The sequence below is a fragment of the Typopeltis vanoorti genome, chromosome 14 (genome assembly GCF_054136105.1).
Source record: "Typopeltis vanoorti isolate ZY-2024b chromosome 14, IOZ_Tvanoo_1.0, whole genome shotgun sequence".
In the NCBI taxonomy this organism is placed as follows: Eukaryota; Metazoa; Arthropoda; class Arachnida; order Uropygi; family Thelyphonidae; genus Typopeltis; species Typopeltis vanoorti.
Window position 1 is genome coordinate 59,563,317 of NC_143562.1, and position 23,008 is coordinate 59,586,324.

At 37.9% G+C, this 23,008-nt stretch overlaps 2 protein-coding genes across 4 annotated transcripts in view; one reads left to right on the forward strand and one right to left on the reverse strand.

The window, feature by feature from the left end:
* Window positions 1-9,051, reverse strand: part of mRpS24 (mitochondrial ribosomal protein S24) — a 56,126-nt gene extending 47,075 nt beyond the window's left edge. Inside the window, exon 1 of one of the 3 annotated variants that reach the window (XM_090404532.1) lies at window positions 8,905-9,051. In XM_090404532.1, coding sequence (XP_090260658.1) covers window positions 8,905-8,922 — 18 coding nt within the window. In that variant the 5' untranslated portion in view covers window positions 8,923-9,051. Of the gene's footprint in view, window positions 1-8,736 lie in introns of all 3 variants that reach the window. The other 2 variants (XM_090404531.1, XM_090404529.1) reach the window with 2 other exon arrangements.
* Window positions 9,052-9,101: 50 nt separating this feature from the next.
* The window catches only part of LOC150099521 (small COPII coat GTPase SAR1B-like), a 124,878-nt gene continuing 110,971 nt past the window's right edge, over window positions 9,102-23,008 (forward strand). The window contains exon 1 of the mRNA XM_090404528.1: window positions 9,102-9,239. The gene's annotated coding sequence lies outside the window, so the exon portion shown is untranslated. The remainder of the gene's footprint in view (window positions 9,240-23,008) is intronic.

Sequence of the window (23,008 nt, forward strand, 5' to 3'; positions counted from 1 at the left end):
GTTAGAAAAGACTTGGAGAGGAGTGATTTAAGCTGGTGATAGATCTGTAGAATGCTCCCTATGAGGACAGGGTGAAGATTTGTGGGTTACAAAGTTTAGTTGACAGGCAGAAAAGAGGGGACATGATAGAAACTTTTAAGATATGAAAGAGGATTTATAAAATTGATGCAAAAAATTTTTCAATATATGACAAACAGAGAACTAGGGACCATCTGTGGAAGTTATGTAAGAGTGTGGTTAATAGTGATGGTGAATGACCAGATTTTTTGCATTGAGAATGGTGAATGAGTGGAATGGATTTGCATAAGTTGTGAGTTCCCTGACAGTGCATGAGTTTAAGGAGAGGTATGATAGGTTTTGTGAGTATAGTTAGTTTGGATCTCCCAGGATGAGTCGCCAGACCTCGTGGAGATACCATATAATAATAATTATAGATTCTTATTTTTGTTTCTTTGACTGTTGAGACATTCCACTAGCTTTTATTGCTTGCTTTTGTGTGATGCCATAACTGTTTATTTCTATTCCTAAATAATTAATTTAACTTGTTCAATTATTTTCCCTTTAATTTCTAATTTGCATCATATGGGTTCCTTAGCCACTGTCTTTTTGTAGTTTTTTCTGTTGATATCTTCATATTTTTCTTTTCTGCTGCATTACTGAATGTATTTAGTAATTTGTAGGTTAAAAAACAAAAAAAAAACAATATTTTTTTTATGAGAGTGATATCCTCAATGACATACCAATCTCACTGCAGGGAACTAGGACCCTCCCCTACTTGAGGGTACAGCAGTAAAACAGTTCCGCAGGCCAGCTGCTGGATAATACATGGGAATGAACCAGGTAGTAATGAATTTGAAGGCCTCCTGATCAGCTTATTCAGTTTTAAAACAATGTGGGATTTAATATCCCCTTAATTTAAATAATGTTTATATCGTCGAAATGAAGCTTATTAGCTCTTTATATTTAAGCAAAAAAAACAAGTTTTTTTTGTTTTTTATTTCCTTGTTATTGTTAGGACTAATATGTAGAAATGAAATTAGGTGCTTCACTTACAGAGCTGAAAGCAAAATGTCAATCAAGGTTTGAGTGGAAGATTTCTATAAGGAATATTTCCTAATATCTACTCTTTGGCCCTTTGTGGACTATAGAATGAAGAAGAATATATAGAATTGGGCTGCTCTTTTATAACTCATGATGCCACACATGTATTGTTGATCCTTCTATCATTTATGCTTATGTTTCTTTCATTATTTAAATTAGACTGAAGATGATCAGGAAACAATAAATAATTTTTCTTCTCTTCGAGGATTAGGCCTGTTCTGGCTTCACTGGTCTTTCCATCTTGCCGCTGGTCTTCCTCTCTCCCCTCCTCTCTTTCCCTTTGGTCTATATCTATCCACTTCTTTAGGTAGCCGATATCTTTCCATCCTAAATAGATGTACTTTCCATTTCTGTCTATATTCCTTGATCTTTTTATTTATGTTATAAATTACATTATAAAATCAATAAATTAAAATTTTATTAACATGGTATTTTCTTTACATAACTGCAGGTATGTTTGGTCACTAGAGCAAGGGTTCTGGTTTCTGTCACCCACCCTACTCTTCCCACATGCAATGAGAGTGATATCCTCAATGACATACCAATCTCACTGCAGGGGACTAGGACCCTCCCCTACTTGAGGGTACAGAAGTAAAACAGTTCCGCAGGCCAGCTGCTGGATAATACATGGGAATGAACCAGTTAGTAATGAATTTGAAGGCCTCCTGATCAGCTAGCATCAAATCCTGCAACCACATTTTTTGCCAGTTCGTGACTGGAGGGAGACTAGATAATAATGTGGCTGCAGTGGGAATTGCCGAGGCCATATATGGACAGGAGACTGAGTTCCCTCTGTGTGGGAAGTATGTTTGCAAGTCTGTCACCTCTCACTGCATGCCCCACTTTCTCTTTATCTCTTCCTAAACAACAACCCAAAGAAATGCAATTTAACTGCGGAATCACAAAACTTCTCCTACAAAAATAGTTAAAAAAAAACTCATAAAAAAACAAAAAAAAATCCAACCATAAAAAAACATCAAACAACTCACCAATCATAAAAAATAACAGAAATCTAATCAAACAACTCACCAACATGAATTCTTATCCCCCCCCCAAAAAAAAATGTTTCCACATCCACTTCACCAACATCTGTTGCCTTAACAGCAATATAAACAATGTGTACCACCACCAACAGTCATCTAAACCAGAAATACCATTCCTATCAGGACCCCAACTAGCAACCTCAACAGCCATATCCCTCTAGACTACACATTGCATAGCTCTTTCTGCCACTTGTGCATTCATCAGAATAGACATATCATGCCAGAGACTGCAAATCCTTGAATCCCCACTGTCTGATCTACTTTGGCTCAAAATTTCTCTACCACACCAACCTATCCTTTTCATATGCTCCCTCTATCATTCTCCAAACTCCATCAACTACTCTGACCTCTTCATCTCTCTCTCTCTAAAGCTCAACTTTCTGCAGTCAAAATACCCCAATAGTGAGGTCATCATTCTTGGGGACTTCAATGCCCACAGTCACATTGGCTCCCCTTCTCCAATTTCACCAATCAAGCAGGCAGGGATGCTGAGGTGTTTGCCATCAGCAATGACAGATCTCAGATCATCAATCTTCTGACTAGAATACCTGACAATCTCTTCAAATTGTCAACACACTTGACTTCTTCTTAACAAGCTCCTCTTCCAGGTATACTGTGGTTGTCAGTTCTCCTCTTGGTAACTCAAACCACAACCTCATACCAGTCTCTTTTGCCACAAGAACTATCTTCATCCACCAGTTCACAGTCTTGTGTCCTTTGGCACTACAAGAGCGCCAACTGGGAGGATCTCCGTGACTTCTATTCCTTCTTCCCATGAGTCCAACTACTGCTTCAGTTCTTCTGATCCAAACATTTGCTCAGACTATAACAGAATAACAGAAATCATCCTCACAAATGAAGGCTTTCATCCCTCATTCCACTCAAAACTCTCAGCCACCACCCAAGCCTTGGTTCTCAAAAAAAGTATGCAAATGCTGTAAAAGAAAAAAACCTCTGCTCGAATGGCTGAAGACCAAAACTCCAGCTGCCCACTCTGCAGCTCACAACAGTTGTAAAAGAATCATCACCAAGGCCAAGTCAGACTTTGAAAGGGCCAAATGCCTCCAGTCCAAATGGCAATCGCTCCTCCTGGTCCCTTTCCAAAATTATTGGGTGTAACTTTTGCCCACCCAGGTTTCTAGCACTCTCACATCTGGATGGTACTGTAGTTACCTCACCTAAAAACAAGGTCAACTTACTGGCATTACTTTTCTCTTCCTACAGTAAAGACTAGGGCAAAGTTCCCTCCACTCTACCAAGAATGGAGGGAACTTCATGTCGCCCATAGTTTTCCGACAAAAAGAAATCAAAGAATCCTAAATAACCTGGACACAAACAAGATATCTGGTCCTGATGGTATCCCACCTATTGTGTTAAAAAATTGTGCCCCAGAACTAACACCTCTTCAATCTATCCTATTCAACTACCCTACAACATGGAAACAAGTCCACATCCAACCCATCCCAAAGAAAGGTGATAAAAGTCAACCAACGAACTGCCATCCACTTGCTCCACTTCTGTTCTCTCTCTCTCTCTAAAGCTATGGCAAAGGTTATCAACAACCAACTCTTGAACCACCTAGAGTCCCATCAACTAATCAGTGACCAGCAGTATGAATTCTGCCACTTGCAATCTACACCGATCTTCTTGCTTACACCACTCACCTCTGAACTCAAGCAATTGAGAAATTTGGGGAAACTCATGTGGCTGCTGTCTACATTTCAAAAGCATTCGACTGGGCTTAGCACTGGGGGCCTACTTAACAAATTGCCATCCTATGGCCTGCCTTCCTCACTCTGCAACTGGATCACCAACTTTCTCACTGACTGCTCACTACATGTTATGGTGGACAGTTTACTCTCCTCAGATTTCCCCGCCAATGCATTAGTACTCCAGAATTCAGTTCTTTCATCGACTCTCTTCCTCTTGTATATAAATGACCTCTGGATTTTCCACATCCACTTCACCAACATCTGTTGCCTTAACAGCAATATAAACAATGTGTACCACCACCAACAGTCATCTAAACCAGAAATACCATTCCTATCAGGACCCCAACTAGCAACCTCAACAGCCATATCCCTCTAGACTACACATTGCATAGCTCTTTCTGCCACTTGTGCATTCATCAGAATAGACATATCATGCCAGAGACTGCAAATCCTTGAATCCCCACTGTCTGATCTACTTTGGCTCAAAATTTCTCTACCACACCAACCTATCCTTTTCATATGCTCCCTCTATCATTCTCCAAACTCCATCAACTACTCTGACCTCTTCATCTCTCTCTCTCTAAAGCTCAACTTTCTGCAGTCAAAATACCCCAATAGTGAGGTCATCATTCTTGGGGACTTCAATGCCCACAGTCACATTGGCTCCCCTTCTCCAATTTCACCAATCAAGCAGGCAGGGATGCTGAGGTGTTTGCCATCAGCAATGACAGATCTCAGATCATCAATCTTCTGACTAGAATACCTGACAATCTCTTCAAATTGTCAACACACTTGACTTCTTCTTAACAAGCTCCTCTTCCAGGTATACTGTGGTTGTCAGTTCTCCTCTTGGTAACTCAAACCACAACCTCATACCAGTCTCTTTTGCCACAAGAACTATCTTCATCCACCAGTTCACAGTCTTGTGTCCTTTGGCACTACAAGAGCGCCAACTGGGAGGATCTCCGTGACTTCTATTCCTTCTTCCCATGAGTCCAACTACTGCTTCAGTTCTTCTGATCCAAACATTTGCTCAGACTATAACAGAATAACAGAAATCATCCTCACAAATGAAGGCTTTCATCCCTCATTCCACTCAAAACTCTCAGCCACCACCCAAGCCTTGGTTCTCAAAAAAAGTATGCAAATGCTGTAAAAGAAAAAAACCTCTGCTCGAATGGCTGAAGACCAAAACTCCAGCTGCCCACTCTGCAGCTCACAACAGTTGTAAAAGAATCATCACCAAGGCCAAGTCAGACTTTGAAAGGGCCAAATGCCTCCAGTCCAAATGGCAATCGCTCCTCCTGGTCCCTTTCCAAAATTATTGGGTGTAACTTTTGCCCACCCAGGTTTCTAGCACTCTCACATCTGGATGGTACTGTAGTTACCTCACCTAAAAACAAGGTCAACTTACTGGCATTACTTTTCTCTTCCTACAGTAAAGACTAGGGCAAAGTTCCCTCCACTCTACCAAGAATGGAGGGAACTTCATGTCGCCCATAGTTTTCCGACAAAAAGAAATCAAAGAATCCTAAATAACCTGGACACAAACAAGATATCTGGTCCTGATGGTATCCCACCTATTGTGTTAAAAAATTGTGCCCCAGAACTAACACCTCTTCAATCTATCCTATTCAACTACCCTACAACATGGAAACAAGTCCACATCCAACCCATCCCAAAGAAAGGTGATAAAAGTCAACCAACGAACTGCCATCCACTTGCTCCACTTCTGTTCTCTCTCTCTCTCTAAAGCTATGGCAAAGGTTATCAACAACCAACTCTTGAACCACCTAGAGTCCCATCAACTAATCAGTGACCAGCAGTATGAATTCTGCCACTTGCAATCTACACCGATCTTCTTGCTTACACCACTCACCTCTGAACTCAAGCAATTGAGAAATTTGGGGAAACTCATGTGGCTGCTGTCTACATTTCAAAAGCATTCGACTGGGCTTAGCACTGGGGGCCTACTTAACAAATTGCCATCCTATGGCCTGCCTTCCTCACTCTGCAACTGGATCACCAACTTTCTCACTGACTGCTCACTACATGTTATGGTGGACAGTTTACTCTCCTCAGATTTCCCCGCCAATGCATTAGTACTCCAGAATTCAGTTCTTTCATCGACTCTCTTCCTCTTGTATATAAATGACCTGCTCTCTCTCAGACTTCCAATCCTATTCATAGCTTTGCCAATGACAGTACACTCCATTCCTGTTTTTCACTTGACATTTGTAGTGCTCAAGTATTAGAATTCTCAAGATCTACCACAACTAGCAACCAGAACTCTGATCTCCTAGCTATATCTCAGTAGGGCTAAGACAACCTTGTAAACTTCAATGCCACCAAAACTCAGTCCTGTCTGATCTCTTGCAAGAAAGAGCTTGTATACCTCCCTCTTACCTTCAGTAATACTAAGATATCAAAGCACGATCAGATTCCTCTTCATGGATGGACTGACCTGCACCTCAGATCATTCCTGGCACAACCACATTTCAACTATAGCTTCTGCAGCTACCAAAAAACTTGGTGTACTTTTTCGCACAAGACACTACTTCACACCTGCTAACTCTACACAAAGCCGAAATCCACCCAGCCATGGAATATTGTTCCCATATTTGGGGTAGTGCACCAAAATTCTCTATAAAATTGCTTGATTCTGTCCAGAAGAGGGCAATCCAGCTAATTAATTACCCCTCTCTCACACACACATACCCACCACTTCAATCCCTCTCTCGCAGATGTTCAGTTTCTGCCTTGTGCCTCTTCTACAGATACTTTCATGGACAGTACTCTGCTGAATTGCCCCACTCTGCCTTCCCTGAAGATTACTACCTGATTCTGTCCAGAAGAGTACTACCAAAGATTACTACCACGATAGAGAAGATTACTACCTCGATTCTGTCCAGAAGAGGGCAATCCAGCTAATTAATTACCCCTCTCTCACACACATACCCACTTCAATCCCTCTTTCGCAGATGTTCAGTTTCTGCCTTGTGCCTCTTCTACAGTACTTTCATGGACAGTACTCTGCTGAATTGACCACTATTATTCCCTTATATCACTCTGCCTTCCCTGAAGATTACTACCCTCAGCTGTTCAAGCAAAATGTGAATAGTTCCTCCTTTCTTCTATTCCTCTTGCCCACACACAACACTAATGTGCTATAGGTCATGTGGCCTTTTTGTGTGTGAATCAGATATAAAAAAAAATAATCTGTAAGTTAACAATCTTAAAATAATTTTAGGATTGTTAACTTTATGTGGTTAACCATAGGCTGTTTTAAATTATACAATACTTTAACAAGATTCTATAATGTCTCACAGAATCAGTAAAAAAAAGACAAAGAACATAATGAATATGTATCTGCATGTGCGTGTGCACACACACGTTTTCAGAACAGTTTAGGAAGGGCAATTACAATTTAGGGAAGTAGTTCAGAAATTAGTCCTAGATGGCACCTCACCATTTCTGTCTGTTATTTGTTCAAGGTAAGAGTTAAAAAAAAAAAAAAGTGCTATCTGTATGAGACTGCCTATCTTAAGGGACTGAGACAAGTCTTTCCAACCAAATGGTACTGTTGTTATTGAGCTACAGAGGCTCAAATATTTATTCAACATTTCATTATCAGTATACAATACTTTTGGAGTAGAAGACTCATGGGGATGGCAAAGTTTTCAAATCAAATGTTACAAAACAAATCTCATTGTGGAAGATCCGCTCTGCTTGTAATGTATTTATCGCAATGAATGAAATTCATTAACAGCATATGGCAATGAATTCCCCTCACTCACCATTCTCCAGGTAAAGAAAACAAAAACCCTTCTTATTTCAATGCTTCCTTTATTTCAAATGTTTCATTTGAAATTATAATTCAAATAACACATAGAGACCTTTTTATTATATAACTAACTGATAATAATCACAAAAGAAACGAAGAAATTATGAAAGAATTAAACCAAGAACCAGTAATAGAAAAAATTAAAAAATATAAACATAAATGGATGGAACACGTTCAAAGAATGAAAACAGAAAGATTACCAAAACAAGCGATTAGGAAAATGAAAACCAGAACGTCCTCTTAAACGATGACTTCTAAGGTCGGAACAGGCCAAGCTAGGCCTAAATCCTTGATATGCATGATGATGATGATAACTGATAATAGTGGAGAATGATGAGTGGAATGCATAGCTTGGGTATGTTGTGAATGAGTTTAAGCTTTAGTATGACTGATAGGTTACAGACAGGTTTTTCTATAAGTCTGTAGACTTCAGTAATATATGTATACTTATTTCACATTGTAACGTAATATAATGTACACTTCTTATATAACGTAATTGTTAATAGTACAAACCTCTTTCTCCCCTCAATGAGTCTTTGACTCCAGGAGAGTTGATGTAATAATAATAATAATTAATGCTGCCCTTTAGCTCCGATTTTCAGCATTTAGGCTTAAATGCTAATTGAAACGCAATGGTTAAATGGAATGAAAGCAGCACAAGAAATAAACACGTTTGGTAGTTGTAATATTTCGTATCCCAGAGAGATCTGGGACTCCTTCGACTAATACGCTGCAAGGTGTTTGTTAATAATAAAGCAAGTGGAAGACGTGTATTCCAGATGATGTCTCTATGATAGAGACGAAATATTGGAATTATTAAACCCATGTTTAATTCATTCTTCGTGCTGTTCCCATTTCATTAAACCATAAGGTTCCTGTCTGTCCCAACTACATCTGCTATGAACTAAAATAGAGTACTAATACGTTTTTCCCTCTTTTACCGTCTCCCCTCCTATGAGAGTATTTATAATTGTCATTCCTTATATTGAGTAGCGTTAATAACTGAACAACAAAAAAAAAAAAGCAAAATAATCACATAATATGACATGAAAAGATTCCTTCCAGTTGGCATACGCGAAAAGCATTTTCCTTCTTTCTTTAATAGCATTTCAGCCACTGGGCCTACAGCATATTATGTTTACCTCTGTATTCTTTTTTTTGTTTATGTATTTCCTGCAGAACATGTAACATGCCACTAACTTACCCAGCCACATAACGCCATATTTTGTTAATACATATAATAAGGCAATTCACAAAAAGGAAGATAGCGAAAAACTTATGATGACTTGCTCTCTTCTACATACAATACATGACGTTGTTATACGTCATTTAAACGTCATTTCTGCCATGTTGTTCGTGTCAATCCCAGAAGTCACTTCAACGAATCGTGTCATTCTCGTAGTTGCCTGCTGTTTTAGAAGTGTTTTATTTGCGCTCCTGTACATGCAGAAGTTCGTTCGAGTTTATTTATTGTAATAATATTAATAATTAATATTCTGTAGTAGGCCGCACGCTGGATTTTCATATTAAGTTATATTAGTAAGTGTTTAAGTTTTTCTGACTTGATATGAATTGCCTCTAGTGGTCACTACGCCTATCTGTAGTTAAAGCGGGGTTTTAATAAGTGCTATTAAAGTTCTTTCCAGTTAATGTGTTTTGTAATTTACGAATATTATATATATATGGAATCATTTTATATATAATATCCAGAATTTGATCCAGATTATATGAATGAAAACTTATTCCATTTCATTACCAGCGTTTGGTGTTCATCTGTTATATATATATATATATATATATGTATACACACAACTAGGTACGCTAACCGAGGAAACATATCAAAGTAACCACGGCAAGGTTCTCTGACGCTTAATGCAATTGTGCAAACTGTCGTGTTTATATACTCCATGTTTATATATTATTATAATATATAAACATGGAGCCAAGTCTCATGAGGGAGGTTACAATAAAAAAACATTCTAACAGGGATCATATCTGTCATATCTCACCTTAAATTAATTGGTGTCTGTGCATCGGACTGCCTCATCCGGCAACGTATTTCACTCAACAGCTGCTCTCCAAGCCAAAAAAAAAAAAAAAAAGTCATGGTCTCAGGGAAAGAAAAAAATTATCAGTTTGTGAAATGATTTTTCCACTTTTTAGATTCCATATACTGATAACTTTCTCATAGTATTCAGCTGTTTGAGAATTTAGTATTTCACTTAATTTAGATATATTCTCCATCCATCCTTTGGTTTTCACTAAAACCTGTGAGAGAGTAATTTCTCTTTCTCCCAGCTAATCTTTATTCTAATCAATATTTCCATGGCTGTTATTATTACTTAGCACTTGCAACATATATGCTACTATTATGAAACAATCATAAAGAATAGGTCACTTTGAAATTTCAAATAACAAGATGCTACTTTTATCACCTCACCAATGAATATTTTTGAGGAATGCGCATCATTAGGGAGTTCACACAGCGTGGTATTTAAATAACACAGCATTTAATAAACATCTAATAACTGGCATTATTACTGTTAACTATTCCTTGACCAGTTTCCAAGCAGTATTGGTTTCCTTTCTGCCTTCTGGCTTATTCCATTCTAGGCAGGCTGTCTCCAGAGTTTTTCATGATTGTCATTTTTATATTATCATGTATAGATTTGCCTTCAAAGATCTTGAATTGCTGAATACCTCATGGTCATATTGACCATGCAGAGAGAGAAAGAGTTCAACACCTTATAGACACTGGCATTGATGCATTGATCATATTCAAAACTTACAATCACCTTTTGTTATATATTGAGTAATACAGTTTTCCTCTGTAAGTCAAGAAATTAATTTCTCTCTCTGCCAGCTACTCTTTATTCAGATCTAATTTTCATGGTTAATCACCCCATAATGATCATACTCTCCATAATCACTAAATCCATTTATCTAAATAATTTTTTTTGTCATCATCCTTTGCATTTTTTCTAGGTCTGCAAGAACACCCCACCAAATATTTCATTTTGTTTACCTCCACACCATAATCTGATTGACTGTTTTGAGTGAGTATTGGACATTGGTGTTTACAAATGTCTTTAGTGGTAGATGATTTCATTGTTCAATGTAAGAATATTTTCCTGTTTATTTGGAAGTGTGAAATGGTTTGAAAAAGTTCTGGGTTTCCAGATTTAGTCCTTAGCTCACCTTTCTAATTTCCAGCCTCTTGTGAGTGGAATTCAGATTAAAACTAACATAGAACTGAATGTGTATACATTGCAGGAAGATGGGTGTATTTAATTATTAAAAAGCAAGATAAAAATAAGGTAATAACTAAAAATGGAACTACCATTTACCTGGGGAATAGCATTGATCCTCATTTTAGACTAAGAAATAAATATATCTAGATTAATTTTTATTATTATTATTTTGGGCAACTCCAGGAGTCCTTAGACTCATCAAGGGGTTTGTTAATAATAAAGCAAGTGGAAGAAGTGTATTCCAGATGATGTCTCTATGATAGAGACGAAATATTTGAATTATTAAACCCATGTTTAATTCATTCTTCGTGCTGTTCCCATTTCATTATAAACGTATTAAAGAAAGAACTTGGGAAAAAAAAACTATTCAGTACAGCTGCAGTTATAAACCAGATTACTTATATCAGAACCAGTTTGTATGTATGGGCAGTGTTTTTCTGTACTGGCTGCCAGTGTTTCTATACTTTGCTATACCACAAGTACCTGCTGTTCAGCATCCATATACAGTTTAACTTCACATTTATTAAACCAGATTTTCATTCCATCTGTTGTTCTACAAAACATCAACAGGTTCCTTTTTCTTTACTATTTGTCCATTCTTAACTATATCTTCATATATGAGGCTGCATAGTCTAAATATGTCCATACAGGTATGGACATATTTAGACTATGCAGCCTCATATATGGAGTTATGTATGTAAAATGAAAGGGGAAAACACCTATTTATTATTATTTAGGCATCCAAGGAGTCAAAAGACTCATTGTGGAAGATCCTTCCTAGGAAACACAAGTTTATCAAGATTCATCGTGGGAGGTCCCTCATAAGAAACACAAAGTCTATCATACCACTCCTTAAACTCATTGACTGTTCTTGCTCTCTCTCACCACTCTATCAGGCAATGCATTCCACGGTTCAACCACCCTCAATGCAAAGAAACCACTCCTCACCCTCTTGCTCACAGTTTCCTTTTGTAAGTAACTTTCTTTTGGAACACTTTATTGGTGTATTTCATCCTGGAGGAGTACATTTTAATACTAGAGGAATAGGGCAGTTTAGAGGTGCAGGAGAAGAACGTGTTCCAAATACTGAGTACTCTAGATGCCAGTAAAGCTGTGGGACTGGATGGTATATCACCACGAGTTTTGAGAGAATGTGCTAAGGAACTGACAGTTCCTTTGACCTGGCTTTTCAGTGAAAGTCTGGCTATGGGAAAATTTGGAATGCAACCTAATGTAGCTGCTTTCAAACTTGTATGCTCACTTATGAAAGGGTGTAAATTTTAGGTGGGCTGAGAATTAGATAATCTGGAAGATAAGATATGTTTTACATGGAAGTTTTTTTTTTTTTTTTACCCAAGCCACCAATAACCAAGTTGGTGGTCTCACACTGGGCAGCGAAATTCATCTTTGTACTATTCACAAACATCCAATGCCTGCAGTGAGATTTGAATCCAACCTGTTGGTTGGAAAGTGGGTACGCTGTCCATCTGTTGAAAAATCCTTACGAAGCTATTTTTCTACATAAATACTAATTAAGTTTTACTTATGAGCTCATTTAAAAATGACTCTTCCTTATTATGACCTCAGCAGATATTAAAACTACCACTTTATTAGATAGACTGGATATTAAAAATCTTGTGGTGGATGAATATTCATAAAACTTTCCCATTAATTTTCTCACACATGGCACTGGTTCTATAGATCTTTCTCCCTCTTGCAGTTGGGGGCAATATATAAAAATAACTTAAGTAAGTTTGAAAATTTGCTCCATCTATATAACATTTAAATCTGATTGTAAAAACATTTCATAATATAATACATACCTGCTGATGTTTAACACTCAGTGCAAAAAAATAAAAATTTAGATTTTTGTACATATGTTGGTAGTGGTTTATAATTTGATGTGAGATAGCTAACCAGAAAGATTGAGAAACTCCTATATCTTATCAATCTATTGTTTATAATCAACTCTCAGCTGCACAATCTTTAGTTATGCAACTAACAGCTGATATTAACACTTCAATTGCACAATACCTGAATATTTTTCATCCTTATTGTGCACTCAGGATTGCTTCATAGATATATTTGAACTTCAATAATTAGTAGAAATGCCACACCCTTTTGCATGAATAAAATATTCTTGAATCATTCAGTTTATTAGGAAATTAGAACTTCACTGCCCAAATGTAGGTAATTAAAAGATCTATTTGTGAGCTTCAGTAATTAGTAATATTGTCCTTTTCACCAAATCTCTTGCACATAGTTTTGTCAGATTTTATCTGATATGTAGTTTTTATTAATATTATACGGACTTGTTACATGTGACAAGAGGTGGTATTGAGCAGTTCCAAATACTGACACTTGACTGGATTTGAGTTCATAAACATGGAGAAAATGGTTTTTTTTCCCCTAAATCTTGGAAATATTCTTTACAGGAGGATTTAAAAAAAATTAAAAAAAGTTAAAATATTTTTCACCTCGAGGATTAGGCATTTGCCTGTTCTGGCTTCACTGGTGTCTCTGTTTGGTCTTTGTTTATTTACCTCTTTTGGTAGCTAATATCTTTCCATCCTAAACAGATGTTCTTTCCATGTCTCTCTCTCTCATATATATATATATATATATATGAAAGAATGATCATTGACTCGGTTAATATACATATTTTTTTAAAAAGAACTGAATGACTAAAACCGAGATTTAAGTAAAGTTTTAATATTAAAACACGGCTTGTAACAGCCTTCATCAGGTGACATTATAAAAGAAAGAAAAAACACTGAAGCTTAAATAAACTATGAACAACATAGAGAGTCTTTATACATAATTGACATTAAAACGTTATGGTTGTATTTAAAGCTGTTCTTTCGTTTGTTGTATTGTTGGGAAATAGCGTGCTAGTAGCATCTCGTGAATGCCAGTACATGATTACAGCTGAATGACTATCTGGGAGGTTGTAGCTCAAGTTATTATTTAGATGAACAGGATTGAAGATGATTTCCCTAGATTCCACGATTTTCTCTCTAGTTCATCATTGCAACGGAAGATGTTGGTAGATTTTTCCCAGCAGACTGTGTGACTTTGGCTTTCATCATTAGGATTAGCTGAAGAAAGGATATGACTTGATAATGCACTGGCTCGCTGTCTCTCGTAAGTAATATCCCTCATGTGTTCTTCCATACGCAATTCGACAGATTTGTCTGTCTGCCCAAAATAAGGAATATCACAATCACACAATATTTTATATACAACAGGGTATTTAAGATGATGATAAGGTTTTTGTTGGCTTATTAAGAAACGGATTTTTCGAAGTGGAGTGAACAAAGTTCTGATATTGTATTTTCTTAGAACCTTTGCTAATTTATGTGAAACTGTACTTATGTAAGGAATAGATATATTGCCTTTGAATCTATTTGTTTCTTCTGACCGATGTCTAAGAGGATTAAGAAGGAATCTTTCAATGATTCTCTTGGAATATCCATTAACTTTGAAAGAAGTTTTGAGATGGTTTATTTCTGTAAGAAGTTCATTTGGGTCATCCAGAAGAGAACCCTTTATGTCCCAAGGTGGAAATTATTCCAAGCTTATGAGGAGGGAAGTGATGGGACTTACTATGCAGATATCTGTTGGTATGTGTGGGCTTTCTATATATCGATATTTTGAGTTTACCAGAAGATTACTTTGTTGTTGGCTATTGAGATGTTCGAGGAAAACCATAAAGGAATCATGTCCATGGCTCCAAATAATGAAGACATCATCTACATAGCATTTCCAAACTTTAGGTGTTAAAATAAAGGAAGAGATAGCCTTGGTTTCAAAATCCTCTAAGTAAATATTTGCAAGTACAGGGGATAAAGGATTACCCATAGCCAGCCAATGATTTTTGCTTATATATAGTATCTTGAAATCTGAAGTAAATGGACTTGATGCAATGTGTAAGCAAGGCTAAAATTTTTTTTTTGATTACTTGTCCTTGAGTAATGTTAGGACTTCATCTGTTGGGACATTAGTGAACAAAGAAGTTATGTCCAAGCTAGCCATTATTTCATCTTCATTAACTGTTATATCCTTGATGTATGAAACAAATTCTGTAGTGTTCTTGTTAAAGGATGGCGACTTGCCTGAAAAACTTTTGAGGTATTTGGCAAGATATTTTGAAGGGTTGTATGTCAGAGAATTGATACTTTCTATAATGGGGCATAGTGGGGTGTTCTCTTTATGGATTTTAGGAACACCATATATGCAACGAATTAACGGATGGAGAAAGCGTAGAGATAAGCGAACGTTTCGGGATAATTCGGTGGTTGTTTTTAATAAGTTGTTTGTACGATTTTGAAGTTCACGAGTTGGATCTCTCTCTCTCTCGAGTATTGAGTAGGTATTGTTTTGTATTTAGTATTGTATTTTGTATTTAGTATATTGAGTAGGTATCAAGCATTTTATTCTGGTAATCTTCAGAGTTGAGGATGACTGTTGCATTGCCTTTATCCGCAGGAAGCATAATTATTACTATTACTATTATTACGGGCAACTCCAGGGAGTCATTGGACTCATCGAGGGAGGCCCCAAATCATATTCATCACAACTATTTGACATTCATACAGTATCTATCATACCTCGCCTTAAACTCATTCACTGTCACAGCATCCACCACAGACTCAGGGAGCGCATTCCACTCATTCACTACTCTAAAAGTAAAGAACCCAGATCTAACACCTTTACTAACCACACTTTTGCCCAGTTTCCATGGATGTCCCCTAGTCCTCCCACAACCAGCCCTGTTCTCAAAAATATCTTCTGAATTAATTTTATAGAAACCCTTCAGTAATTTGAATGTCTCAATCATATCTCCCCTCCTCCGCCTATCAACCAATTTTTGCAACCCACAAATCCTCAACCTGTTCTCATACGGTTCATTCCACAGACCTGCTGTCATCTTGGTCACTCGCCTCTGGATCCTCTCCACCTCCTCCCCATCAAGAAGAAACCTAGGTGACCAAATCTGAGCACAGTAGTCTAGATGGGGTCTTATCAAGGCTCGATACAGAGGAATAATAACCTGCTTGTCTCTGCTTGTCATCGTATTCTTCAGCAACCAAGTGATTTGATGAGCTGTTTTGGTCACTTTTGCAATGTGTCCCCTAAATTTCAATTCCTTATCTACCAACACTCCTAAATCTCGTGCCTCATCAATTTCCTGGAGCACGGTTCCACCAATGCAGTAAACTGGCGCCAATCTTTTCACCCCAAAATGCATAACCTTACATTTTGCCACATTAAACTGACATCCATTCTCCTTAGCCCAGACCTCCAATCTATCCAAATCATCCTACAAAATTTTGACGTCATCTGCATTCACTATTGCCCTACCCAACTTCGCATCATCCGCAAACAAATGAATTGTTCCTCTCAGATCATTTCCTATATCATTTATGAACAAATTAAACAGCAGTGGTCCAAGAACAGATCCTTGTGGCACACCACTAATCACAGGCCGTCTTGTGGACTCTACTCCCGAGTAAACCACTCTCTGATATCTCTCCGTCAACCACCCTCCTATCCATCTCACCAACCCTATGTCCATCCCCATATGCTGCAATTTACTGATTAGAATTCCATGTGGAATCCTGTCAAAGGCCTTGGCAAGGTCCAGTAGAATCACCGTAAACCCATTACCCTTATCCAGTTCAGCCGTCACTGTGTTATAATACGTGAGCAAGTTACTGAGGCATGACCTACCCTTCACAAAACCATGCTGTCCCCGATACAGTATCCCATTTTCTTCTATCCAATCTTGTATTTTCCTCTTGACTATTTTCTCTAAGACCTTGACAATGATTCCTGATATGCTAATCGGTCGGTAATTTACTACAGCAGTCTTGGAACCACCTTTATGCAGTGGAACTATTTTCCCCTCTTTCCACCCGCTCGGGACTAACCCAGACCCGAGACTCAAATTAAACAAAATGGTCAAGGGTACTGACAATTCTTTAGCTGCTTCTCGTACAACACTAGCTGGTATACCATCCAATCCCACAGATGTATTGACATTGAGGTTATGCAATAGACTACTCACCTCCACTTCATTAACCACAATTCCCGTATAATCTACTGGCTTATTCGTTTCTGCAATGTCACCACCTGGATGATATACTTTTGCAAAGTGCTCACTCAGTAACTCAACTATCTCAACTGATTCAGTTACCTCCCTACCATCGGCATTCTTTAAAATCAATCTGCCATGTACATTTTTCCTTTTACTTGCTACATATCTAAAAAACTGTTTAGGATTCTCTTTAGCCTGCATGGCCAATGTTCTTTCGTAATCCTTTTTTGCTTTTCTTACCACACTCGTCACCCTTCTGGCCTGTGCTTTATACCGTTCATGTGCCTGCCGGTCACCCTTCTCCTTAAATTCCCTCCATAGTTGTTTCTTTTTTTGCAACTCAATCTTAATGGTGTTATTCATCCATTTAACCCCTACTTGATTTATTATTCGGACTCTAGGTATACAGTCAGCCATTGCTTCATGCAAGCACTTCTTAACTACCTCCCATGCACTATCAACTTCTAGTCCTTGCAGTTGTACATGCCATGGCACTGAACCGATAATTATATCTCTGTTGTTTTTTAAACTTTTAATAGCTTTGCGTTCTGTTAAAGTAATGTTATCTGCAGGTGGTTTTGCATTATTGATAATAAAGATTGATTCAATACGTAGAAGTTTTGCATCTTGTGAAGGGAGAAATGAAGTAGCTTTTCTATTTTAGTAAGTAGTGTCTCCTTTGGTATAAATTTTGGGGAAGGAATAAAGTTTAGACCTTTACTGAGGATGCTTTTTTCTTCATCTGAAAGTATATAAGAAGATTTATTGATAACGACTTTGTCAACATTTATGTGTGGTTTTGAGAAGTTCCTATTATTTTTTATTCTTTTTAATGTTTCAAAGTTTCTTATAAGATTTACTTTGTTATTATATTGTATCGTGGCTGCTTGAGATTCACAGTTTATATTAAAGGTATGCCAACTTTCATTATCTAGAGATTCTTCCAGTTTCTCCACTATAGTTCTTTTTTTATTGAAAAGAAAAGCGAGAGCTCGTTTAGTATCCGAGATTCTTTCAGATAGGTTTAATTTAGCTTTATGATAGATTCTCCTCGCATGTTCTGTTGTTATATTTTCTTTAAAGGATAAATGAACTTCTCAAAACCACAAGTCAATGTTGACAAAGTCGTTATCAACAAATCTTCTTATATACTTTAGATGAAGAAAAAAACATCTTTAGTAAAGGTCTAAACTTTATTCCTTTCCCAAAATTTATACCAAAGGAGACACTACTTACTAAAATAGAAAAAACTACTTCATTTCTCCCTTCACAAGATGCAAAACTTCTATGTATTGAATCAGTCTTTATTATCAATAATGCAAAACCACCTGCAGATAACATTACTTTAACAGAACGCAAAGCTATTAAAATTTTAAAAACAACAGAGATATAATTATCCTTCCTGCGAATAAAGGCAATCCAACAGTCATCCTCAACTCTGAAGATTGCCAGAATAAAATGGGATGAATTCTTGAATTACTACAAAATGATACCTACTCAATACTTGAGAGAGATCCAACTCGTGAACTTCAAAATCATAAAAACAAATTATTAAAAACAACCACCAAATTATCCCAAAACGTTTGCTTATCTCTACACTCCCTCCATCCGCTAATTCCTCGCATATATGGTGTTCCTAAATTCCATAAAGAGAACACCCCACTGTGTCCCATTGTAGAAGGTATCAATTCTCCGTCATACAATCTTTCAAAATATCTTGCTGAATACCTCAAAAGTTTTTCAGGCAAGTCGCCATCCTTTATCAAGAACACTACAGAATTTGTTTCATGCATCAAGGATATTATTATTGTTGTTGTTCCGGGCAACTCCACGGAGTCGACAGACTCATTGAGGGAGGCCCTAACATCATGTCAAGAACAACTATTCGATATTGACACAGTATCTGTCATACCTTGCCTTGAACTCATTCGCGGTCGTAGCACCCACAACAGACTCTGGAAGCTTATTCCACTCATTCACCACTCTCCAAGTAAAAAACCTAGCTCTAACACCCTTGTCAACCACACTCTTGCCCAGCTTCCATGCATGGCCCCTAGTCCTCCCACCACCAGTCATATTTTCAAAAATATCTTCTGGATCAATCTTGTAGAAACCCTTCAGTAATTTGAATGTCTCAATCATATCACCCCTCCTTCGCCTATTGTCCAATCTCTGCAACCCACAAATCTTCAAGCTATTCTCATAAGGTTAATTCCACAGACCTTCTATCATCTTGGTCACTCGTCTCTGGATCCTCTCCACTTCCTCCTCATCACAAAGAAACCCTGGTGCCCATAACTGGGCACAGTAGACCAGATGGGGTTTTATCAAGGCTCGATACAGAGGAACAACAACTTGTTTGTCTCTGCATGTTAAAGTATTTTTCAGAAGCCAAGTGATTTGATGAGCTGATTTAGTCACTTTTGCAATGTGCCCCCTAAACTTCAATTCCCTATCCACCAACACTCCCAAATCCCTGGCCTCATCAATCTCCTGGAGATTGATGAGGTTCCGCCAATGCGATATACTGCTGCTATTCTTTTCACCCCAAAGTGCATAACCTTACACTGTGGCACATTAAATTGACATCCATTTTTCCTAGCCCAGTCCTCCAAACTATCCAAATCATCCTGTAACATTTTGACATCCTGTGCACTCACAATTGCTCTACCCAACTTTGCATCATCAGCAAACAAGTGAACACTTCCTCTCAAATCCTTTCCTATATCATTGATGAACAAATTGAAAAGCAGTGGTCCAAGAACAGAGCCCTGCAGCACACCACTAGTCACAAGCCATCTTTTAGAGTCCACTCCTGCATAAACCACTCTCTGGTATCTCTCCTTCAACCACCCTCCTTATCCATCTCACCAACCCTATCCTCATCTGCTCCAGTTTATTGATTAGGGTTCCATGTGGTATCCTGTCAAAGGCCTTGGCAAGGTCCAGTAGTATCACTGTAAACCCATTACCCCTATCCAGTTCAGCCGTCACTGTGTTATAGAACGTGAGCAAGTTACTGAGGCATGATCTACCCTTCACAAAACCATGTTGTCCCCCATACAATATCCCATTTTCATCTATCCAATCCTGTATTCTTTTCTTGACTAATTTCTCTAAGACCTTGACAATGATTCCTGATATGCTAATCAGTTGGTAATTTACAACAGCAGTCTTGGAACCACCTTTATGCAGTGGAACTATTTTCCTCTCTTTCCACCCCCTTGGGACTAACCCAGACCCGAGACTCAAATTAAACAAAATGGTCAAGGGTACTGACAATTCTTTAGCTGCTTCTCGTACAACACGAGCTGGTATACCATCCAATCCCATGGATGTATTGACATTGAGGTTATGCAATAGACTACTCACCTCCACTTCATTCACCACAATTCCTGTATAATCTACTGGTTTATTCGTTTCTGCAATGTCACCACCTGGATGATATATACTTGCAAAGTGCTCACTCAGTAACTCAACTATATCAACTGATTCAGTTACCTCCCTACCATCGGCATTCTTTAAAATCATTCTGCCATGTACATTTTTCCTTTCACTTGCTACATATCTAAAAAACTGTTTAGGATTCTCTTTAGCCTGCAGGGCCAATGTTCTTTCGTAATCCTTTTTTGCTTTTCTTACCACACTCGTTACCCTTCTGGCCTGTGCTTTATACCGTTCGTGTGCCTGTCAGTCACCTTTCTCCTTAAATTCCCTCCATAGTTGTTTCTTTTTTTGCAGCTCAAGCTTAATGGTGTTATTCATCCATTTAACCCCTACTTGATTTATTATTCGGACTCTAGGTATACAGTCAGCCATTGCTTCATGCAAACACTTCTTAACTGCCTCCCATGCACTCTCTACATCTAGTCCTTGCAGTTGTACATGCCATGGCACTGAACCAATCAAACTCCTAAGCTTGTCATACTTTCCAGCCCGATAATTCCACATGTACCCTGTCTTAATTGAAAATTCCACACCTTTAGCCTCCTCCCAAGTCAAGACCCTATGATCACTCTCACCAATTGGTGGCAATGTGGTGATATTTGTCAAGCACTCTCTGACCCCTAGTATTTTCCATTACATGCTGTCGCAGATAGTTATCCCTTAATAACTGCATAAAATCCAATTCCTTCCTCCCATGTGTCCTCTCCTCACTCCAATCAATGCGACCATAGTTGAAATCTCCCATAATAATTACCCTCCTTCTACTCGTTTCTTCTATTTGCTTGTGCATACTGTCACCACCATCTTTTCCATCACCTGGTCTATAGCAGCACCCAATTGTATATTTAGTTCTGCTAGCCACAATCTCACACCAAATGGCCTCAAATGTTCTCTTTTCTCTATCCTGCAATTCAAATTCTATTCTCCTTGGCTGTGGCTCATCAGTTATCATCAACAATACTCCTCCCCCTCATTTTATTCTCCCGGTCATTCCTGAACACACTATACCCATCGCATTCAATCCCACTAGCTATATCATCTACAGTCAGCCATGATTCACTAATACCAATAACCTGTGGTCTGGAAGTGCCAACCATGGCCAAAAACTCTTCCTTCTTGTTTCTAATACTCCTATCATTATTAGTGTACATGAATTTAAGACCCCCATTAGTCCCATCCATATCTTGATGCCTTATATTAACTATCCCACTCTGATTTGTTCCTTATTTGCTCGGGCATATTATATTCATTCATACATTCAACTGCCTTCCTAAGGACTGTATATCTACCCCCCCCCCCTTAATAAATCTAGTTTCCCTGAATTTGCACATCCACTACATTCAGCAACACTTTCTCAAGTCTCCTTACAACGTAACCATTCAAATGCAAGCCATCCATCTTATATAGATCCTTTCGCTCATCGAACTCACTCCACACATCCACAAATTCCACACCACTCGTCATACATAACCTACGCATAAAGTCATTCGCAATTATGGCCCTCCTTTTAAACATTTCACTGTCATACCGTGGCAAAAGACTAATCATTCTAACTCTCTCACTCTTTTCTTTTGCTACCTCAAACAATTCATTCAGGTCTTCTATCATTTCCATTTTATCTCCTTTCAAATCATTCGTACCTGCCACAACAATCATTTTTTTCACCCTTTCCTTTTGCTCTCTAATAGACTCAGTTACATCCTTTATGGTCGCATCAGGTTGATACGATTTTCTCAAATCCTCTACTAACACACCTCGTACTAACGAGTCTCCATACAGCACTCTATCCTTCATTTTGTTCATGTTCACACTCATACGCCTATTTTTCCTGTCATACTTTTTATTATTGGTTGGTTCATTCAGCCGACTTTTGCTCATATGCTCTAGCTGCTGTTTTGCCCTTTGTATCGCACCATTCAACAATGCAATCTCACTCATTGTATCTATCTCATCTTTTTTATTCTCTGTAAAACCATTAATACTATCATTCACACTCTCACAATTCTCTGGTACAACCTCGCCGTTTCTTGTCATATCCCTATTTTCTTCATTCTGAAGTTTGATAAAAATATCATATTCACGATCCGAAATACACTGCAATTCCTCATTCTCCCTACATTTTCTACACACATTCACTCCTTTATTATCATCTGACCACACTATGACCGCACTCCGCAAAACGTATATTTTGCAGATAGTACGCTGAATCATCTCCTTTACATTACCGTTCTTGAAAGAAGATGGCGAACTGTCATTACTGGCCGCCATTTTCCTTTGTACTGGAGCCATACTAGTAACGTATTTTATCAAATGATAAATTATAAACACCAAAAAACACACAAACAGACTCACTAAGAAAGCAAGGCAAACAAAACTACACAATATTAAAGTAAATTCATCAACGATAACTGAAAGTAACGCTTATCTTATCAGGAGCTTTCACAAACACTACACGCTACCTATATAACAGTTAATGAAGATGAAATCATGGCTAGCTTGGACATAACTTC